General features: G+C 47.4%; 1 protein-coding gene across 1 annotated transcript; it reads left to right on the top strand.

Annotated features, from left to right (window-relative positions):
• The first annotated feature begins 1,552 nt into the window (after positions 1-1,552).
• On the top strand, positions 1,553-7,175 carry RBBP9 (RB binding protein 9, serine hydrolase). The gene is made up of 5 exons (XM_006118563.4): positions 1,553-1,711; positions 2,635-2,677; positions 3,783-3,888; positions 5,019-5,104; positions 6,225-7,175. Exons 1-5 carry the CDS (start codon positions 1,601-1,603, stop codon positions 6,449-6,451), a joined length of 573 nt encoding a protein of 190 aa, XP_006118625.2. The 5' UTR covers positions 1,553-1,600; the 3' UTR covers positions 6,452-7,175.
• The last annotated feature ends 820 nt before the right edge of the window (positions 7,176-7,995 follow it).

The following is a 7,995-nucleotide window of genomic DNA, read 5'->3' as shown; positions in this document are numbered from 1 at the left end:
CCCTTGTCTGGCATCAAAGCGTGCGTCCCCCAGGCCTTGTAACAAAGCATCCTCACAGGGCATCCACATTGGCACCGCACAAACCGCTCCTAGGTCCTCACACTGATCAGGGGGCCCACGCGGCCCCGGGGTGCCCCCAAAAAGAGTCAGCACAAACCCACGAACGCAGAGAAATGGGAAACCTGAGGGGTGGAATAAATATTCGGCCACCACGTCAATAGATGCTTGGAGCATGACAGAGGTGGCTATGAAACGATGGAGAAGTGAGATTCAACAAAACACACGCAGTGATGGTAGGTGTTTGCGGGAAGACCAAGGGCCAAGCTCACATCTAGTGTCAGTAGAAGATGAATCCAGTTTTGAAGACTCAAGACTTGATGGACGAGGGGAATTTTTCACTGTCTTAGAGATAAATAGTTAATCGGCTGCGCAGCCATTAAATAACACCCCTATTGTTTGTGTATGAAAGGCTAAGGCTGGTAAAACCAGATGCCATCTCTTGATAAGGTGTTCTCCATTAGCTAAGAACTGATAAAACTCACAGCTGGATGAGGTGTGCATAAGGGGGCAGGCAGGGGCACAGATCTCTTCCCCCTAATAAGCAGCAGGGGATGCAAAGTTCCTCTAGTCTCAGGGCCCTCATGATAATATTATCTACTCAAAGTAACAGTTAATAGTAATTTGCATTGTGTTCCTGTCTGTGGAGCCCCAATCACTGACCAGGACCTAGTGCTAGACACTGTACAAACACCCAACAAAAAGATGCCAATAGCAAAATGAACAGGAAGAAAAGCTCTGTAGATCTTGAAAGTTTGTCTCTCTGCCCAACAGAGGTTGTTGCAATGAAAGATGTTACCTCAGCACCTTATTTCTTTAATATCCCGGGACTAACATGGCTACAACACTGCCAACAGAATTAACAAGTAGTGGGTAAGACGCTATCTAGCTTGTATTGTGATTTTCAGGTCTCGGATGTGTTGCTTTTGTCTCTTATTCACTTGTTTTTTGGGGGCTTCTAGACTCAGAGAGGAACAAATGACAGCAAGGACCATGCTGTGAATCATTTCCTATCATCATCTTAAGAAGTGGGTTTCGCCCACCAAAGCTCAGGATACTACATTCTTGTTAGTCTCTAGGACAGTGGTCCCCAACCTTTTGGGGCTGCCGGGCGCCCGGGGGCGGGGCCATGCACAGGCAGTGCACCCTGGGGCGGGGCCGCACATGCACTGCGAGCCCGGGGCCGGCACCGACATGTGCCGTGGCCCCGGGACAGGGGCCACCCATGCGCCACGCGCCCGGGGCCGGCACAGCACATGTGCCATGTGCCCGGGGCGGGGCCAGCCCAAATTGTTTAGCGGGAGCACATAAATGGCCCAGCAGGCGCCATGGTGCCCACGGGCACCACATTGGGGACCACTGATCTAGGGTGCCACAGCACTACTTGTTGTTTTTAACGTTACCGACTAACACAGCTACCCACTGAGACATTTTCTACCAAGAAAACTACAACTCCCAAGATGCCTCCTTTCTGCCTCCACTCCCAGCCAACCCAACACCGCTTGGCTTGAAACTGTGTTTCCGCTCCTCCTGCTGCAGAGCCATGTCCCAGGTGCAGCTTCCTCCCATGAAAGCTGTTATAGTGCCTGGGAATGGGGCAAGCAATGTAGAGAAATGCAACTGGTACGGATGGGCATGGAAAAGACTAGGGCAGGTAAGACATGGCAGTGGCAAAAGGTTTGATCTGACCTGTTTATTTACGCTCCTGCCTACCTCACCAGCTATTTGGAACACCCTAAGTCAGGCAGGCACCTGGCTTCTTTTTCTAATGAAGTTGTCTGCCCCCAACCTCTGCTTCCCTCTTGTGTGGTTTAGCATATACCTTCCCTTTCTTTAAATCCACAGCTGGCAAGCAGGAGGGGGCTGCGGAAGGGTCCTGCCAGAACATCTGCAGTGAAGCAGAGAGGGGGAGCCTCTTTAGGGAGACTCTTGTTTTTCTTGTGCTAAGAAAGCTTGTTCAGCATTAGATGTAAGCAACTTTTTCCGTGATTCTTGTCTTTGTCATGCGACATTCTCCCCTCCTCCTCCTGGCTTGTTCACAGCTCTCTAGCACTGATTTGAAGGGTGCATGAAGAAGGCTGCAGTGGATAGTGCTTTCTGTAGAGACTCTCACTTGGTTTTCTATACTCCCACTTGGGTATTTCTGTTATGAAGTTCAGCCACTGGACATCACATGGAGGAGAAAACACAGAAATAGGGGATGACTGATTTGCAAACACTAGAGTGCAGTGATTGGTGACCCCTGGGAGTGGGTGGGAGAGATTGCTGGTAATTCAAACAAGAAATATTTGTAAAATCAGCAGTCTTTTTCAACTCCTGGTGCAATATAGTTGCAGTGCTTTACATTTTCAAAGCACCAAGTAAACCCTCAATCTTCTCCATGTGCCTGGGACTCACTCCCTCCCCCCTGCCCAGTGCACCCCAAATATTTAACCTTTCAACCTAACACTGTAGCAAGACCCATCTACATAACCCTGAAGACCCATTGGAGGAAAGCAAGTGTAACCACTGCAACAGTTTGCTTGCCAAGGGACTGCACAACCTTTGATAATGCAATCATTGGTCTTCTCCACACAGATACCTGGTTTCCAGTGTTTACTTCGAAATATGCCTGACCCAGGTAAGTCTGTTTTACCTTCTCCCTGTATTTTGCATTATCCCACTGGCAATATTTCCAGAAAACGAATATGAGCCTGCTTTATCTCAGTGGCTGTCTTCATTCCGGGGGAGTTCCCGCACCCCAATCCAAATGGGATATGTTTGCACTGCAACATTATTTCAAAATAACTGTCTGCTGCGTAGACACGGACTAAAATAACTTAATTAGTCCGCATCTACACAGCAGGTAGTTATTTCGAAATAATTTCAAAATACTGTAAAGCTGGAAGACTTCTTACTCCAACTCCTGTAACCCTCATTGTATAAGGAGTTAGGGAAGTCAAAAGGAAGAGTGCTCTATTTTGAAATAAGCGCTGTGTAAATCCTCTCTATTTTGAAATAAGCTATTTTGAAATAAGCTACGCAGTTGACGTGGCTTAATTTGCGTAGGTTATTCTGAGTTAAGGCCTGCTGTGTAGATGTGCCCTGGGAGACGCACAGCCTGCTGAAATGCTTTGCTGGGGAGAGGGTTTGGATGCTCCTGAATGTTTTATGTGCACATACTGTGATGCAGAACATTGCTCGTGTGCAGACAGTACATGCTTGACTGCGTCCTGCAAGCCCCAGAGATTGTACCAGGCCCTGGATGAGCTGGGTAGCTTAGCAGGGAAGTATTTATGAAGGCCACACTCCAGGTTGCTACTGCTGCCAGTAGTTCTAGACAAATAGTGTCTGTCTCGGCTCAGTTTGCAGCAGACTGGTGTCCACCACACCATCCCCATTAGAACTGGTTTTCGAGAGGCCAAAGACTGAGCCTTGGAAGGTTAAACCTCACACTGACCCTTAAACCTGACATCTCCAGGTCCATGTGGAGTTACTTTAGGTGGGGTAGCAAGGTTGGAACTGGCACAGCTGCAGTGTATGTTTAACTCATAGTGGGGCTAAACAGAGGCCTTTGGTCTTCATAGCTGCTAACCTTACCCCTTCTGCAAGCACTAAACTCACTAAGAATTAAATAAAGAGAAAATCCCCCAGAGAGCTGTATGCAGAGCATGCTAGCTGGGCGTGGGGAGGAGGGGGGTGGATAAGGAAAGGCAAAGCAATTGAATCTCTTCTCTGCAAATCAGTTACAGCTCGAGAGAACATCTGGCTGCCATTCATGGAATCAGAACTGCACTGCGATGGGCAGACTATCCTTATTGGACACAGCTCTGGGGCTGCTGCTGCCATGAGGTACAGTACAGGGGGTAAGGCACTGAGTTTCCAGTTTTGCAGTCTAATGGGATCATGACCATTTCAGCTAATGATCCCAGAGCTGCTCCACTTGAACTCAATGGCAAAATTGCCCCCTGCCGTCAGTGTGAGTAGAATCCTTCTGACAAGATTAGCACCATATGTAAGGGATTGAGAATGTGGTGGGGTACTGGAGGGCTTATCTGCTGTTGAAGAACTAGACATTTAACAGTGGGAACGGAAAGCCACAGTAAAATACCCTCAGCTAAATCTAATGTAATAGTTGGGGTGCTATGGCATTACGTGATGCACCTGAAAATCCTTGGGTGACTTGCCTGTAGCTGTAACCTCTCCAAATCCTTTACATGAATATTGCCCCATCTTTGCTTAAAGGACATTGCAAAACCCTGCTGTTAGATTTTATCAGTTACTCTGGCTGTGCCTAGACTATGCAGTTCTTTCTAAAAAAAGAAGTGGAAAAAGATACACAAATTGCAGTTCTCAATTTGCGTATCTTTTTCCAGAAGAGGCTTTTCTGACATTTGGCCTGTCTACACTGAGCCAAATGTCGGGAAAAAAACTTTTTTTTTTTTTTTTGAACTTCCCTTCTTCCTTGTAAAATGAAGTTTACAGGGATGCCAAAAAAACACCTCTGCTCTTCCAAAAAAAAATTCAGAAGAGCAGATGCATTCCTTGGACATGGATATACCCTCTGTCTCAGCTTCTGCTTTTCCTGGCTTCTCGTTCTCCTTTAAATGCAAAAACATCTGGATTTTTTTTCATGTTCTTAAATGATATATAAGAAGGTTACAGCCATCTGCCAAAGGTGTCTGTGAGCACTTTGCAAATTTCTTAAAATGACAGGGGTGGGGGGGTTGTGTACTAGCACAATGTACTACAACTTCATGGGGAGAGGGATAGCTCAGTGGTTTGAGTATTGGCCTGCTAAACCCAGCGTTGTGAGTTCAATCCTTGAGGAGGCCATTTAGGGATCTGGAGCAAAATCTGTCAGGGATGGTACTTGGTCTTGCTGTGAAGGCAGCACACTGGACTCTGTGACCTCTCAAAGTCACTTCTAGGAGAAAGGCATCTCCATTCTTTTAGTCACCTGGCTCCTTTTTTCCCCTCAGGTATGCAGAAACTCACCAGCTGTATGCCATTATTTTAGTGTCTGCTTACACTTCTGACCTGGGGGATGAGAATGAAAGAGACAGTGGTAAGTTGATCTTATTTGATCTGTGTGTCAGTCTCTTGAACCAGTTACATTAGTTGGCAAGACCTTTGCTAATAATTTAAAAAGCAAATCCTGTCCTTTCAAATATAGCTGCTGCCAAACCTGAGACAGATTGCTTGCACTGGGATGTCAGAAATCTCTTCTGGGTGTGTTTCAAGCACCTGTAAAATTCGGTGACTGCTCTCATTTTGCAACGGGTCCCAAGAAGAAATGTGTTTGCATTAGAAATGTACAAGGAACTAAACAGGATGATGGGGATTAATGTAGCTATATAACCATTCGAGAGAGATCCTGGAGTCATTATGGATCGTTCTCTGAAAACATCCATTCAATGTGCAGCAGCAGTCAAAAAAGTAAACCATGTTAGGAATCATTAAAAAGGGGATAGAGAGTAAGACAGAGAATAATTTATTGCCTTTATAAAAATCCATGGTATGTCCACATCTTGAATGCTGTATACGGATGTGGTCACCTCATCTCAAACAAGATATATTGGCATTGGAAAAGGTTCAGAAAAGGGCAACAAAAATGATTAGGGGTTTGGAACAGGGACTTTTCATCTTGGAAAAAAGGAGACTAATAGGGGATATGGTAGAGATCTATAAAATAATGACTGGCGTGGAAAAAGTGAATAAGGAAAAGTTATTTATTTGTTCCCATAACCTAAGGATTAGGGGTCACCAGATGAAATTGATAAGTAGCAGGTTTAAAACAAACACACACACACAATGCACAGTCAACCTGTGAAACTCCTTGCCAGAGGATGTTGTGAAGACCAGGACTTTAATAACAGCTTTCAGAAAAGAACTAGATAAATTCAGGGAAGTTAGGTCCATCAATGGCTATTAGCCAGGATGGGTAGGAATGGTGTCCCTAACCTGTTTGTCAGAAGCTGGAAATAGATGACAGGGGAGGGATCACTGTATGATTCCCTGTTCTCATCATTTCCTCTGGGGCACCTGGCATTGGCCACTATCAGAGAACAGGACACTGGGCTAGATGGACCTTTGGCCTGACCCAGTATGGCCGTTCTTATGTTCTTAGGAAATACTACATTGAGGTTAGACTCAGCTCTGGGATGGCTGTTTTTTATGCCTTACAGGCTACTTTAACAGACCTTGGCAGTGGGAGAAGATCAAGGCTAACTGCCATTGCATTGTGCAGTTTGGTTCCACCGACGATCCTTTCCTTCCCTGGAGCGAGCAGCAGGAAGTGGCGGACGGGCTGAAAGCAGAGCTACACAAGTACACAAACAGGGGCCATTTCCAGAACACTGAATTCAGTGAGCTAATCAGTGTGGTCCAGGGAATGCTCGACGGGGCTGCTTAGAGTAGAGCCCCTTGATCTTCTCTTTCTTTACTTTGGGGGCAGGCTGGATTTCCTGCCGAGCAAGCCAACAGCAAAGCTCTAGTCACAGAACACGATTAACGCCCTCTGCCATGTGAGCAAAGCTTGAATCAGCAGCTTGCCTGTTCTCTGACAGCAGGCTCAGCCCCCACCCTGCCCGAGAATTAAGAAAGACTTGACTGTCCACATAAAGGTGATAGATGGAAAGTGTAATACTAACAGCTGGAACCAAACCTGGGACCTTTATGAATGAGCCTCTACAGCTTGCGCTACAAGTAAAGTAGCTTGGGGCTCAGGCTGTAGAGCAAACTCCTCTCTCTCTCTCTGCAAGTGGTCTGGGACAGTGCCCCACACCCAGTAGATGTATGGGTTACATAAGGGCACAGAGTGGGAAGAAAATGAAATAGGAAAGAGAACAACCAATCCAAGAGCTGGATGGGCCCTGTTTGGAAAGTCCTCACTCTGCTTTAAAGACCAGAGGCAATGCCCATTAAAATCAAGGGGCATCTTTCCATTAATGCCAAGGGGCTTTAGGTCAGGACCTGCCTTAGCTAGTGACCACACTTCCATGTGTTCTACTTCCCAGTTCAGTTGTGCTTTGCAGTGTATAGGACAGCCCGTCTTTCGCAATGATTAGATTCACTGTTTTGAGGACGATTGTTTGCACGCTGTAAATAAAGTCAAAGCCTTCGCCATCTCGCTGTAACATGGCTTTTGTCATTCCTAAGTATGCACTGTTTCTTTCAAGGAGTTTAGGTTGTGCCATGGGGCTACTGAGGCCAGGGGGCAGAGGCCAATGCTCCAGATCCGTCCAACTCACAGGGCTGGGAGGCCAGTGAGGAGCCAGGTGTGTCCCATCCTGTGAACAGGAGTTGCCAGAGGCAGCGTGGGGGAGTGCAGGAGCCCACAGAGGTGGGCTAGGGCAGAGCTGCGCAGCCAGAAGGGCAGCCCAGAAAGCAGGGCTGGGCTGGGGGCAAAGCAGCCGCCACACTGAGGCAGGATGGGGCAGGAGAGGGAACAGCCGGCAGCTGTGTTCTCCCAGCTTTTTCCATCCATGTGTGGAATACATTTTGTGATGTGCACCAAGGCATGTGCGGAGGTGGGCGTTGTGGGTGCTCTGCTGGCAGTGTTTGAATCTCTCCAGAGTGGCCACCCAAGTGCTGAGCACACAGGGAACACGAGGCCTCAGATCCTGTCTGATCTTCCCCAGGGTCATGGAAAAGCTCGGAAAGTTCCCCACAATAGCAGGACCTCTCCCCCACTTATACCAGCACCTCCCCCAGAGCTTCTCTAGAGCTTGTCGTCACTGGCACTGAATCCAGGCAGCCCAGAGCTAAAAGCATCAGTCTGTACAGCCAGCGCTAAAGGTTGTTAAACCCCTACTTGGGAGTTGTCTCTGTCTTGTGTCATCTGCACCAGGCACAGCTGGGGCTGTGTCACGGGGACTGTGTAGCGCACACAGCAGGTCCCTCTCCATTTCAGGGTTTTCCTCGGGCCTCACTCAAGTTGCACTTTCTGCTAAATAA

Source organism: Pelodiscus sinensis, chromosome 3, assembly GCF_049634645.1.
Source record: "Pelodiscus sinensis isolate JC-2024 chromosome 3, ASM4963464v1, whole genome shotgun sequence".
NCBI classification, from domain to species: domain Eukaryota; kingdom Metazoa; phylum Chordata; order Testudines; family Trionychidae; genus Pelodiscus; species Pelodiscus sinensis.
The sequence above is the reverse complement of the archived record's forward strand: the minus strand, read 5'-3'. Positions and strand labels throughout refer to the sequence as shown.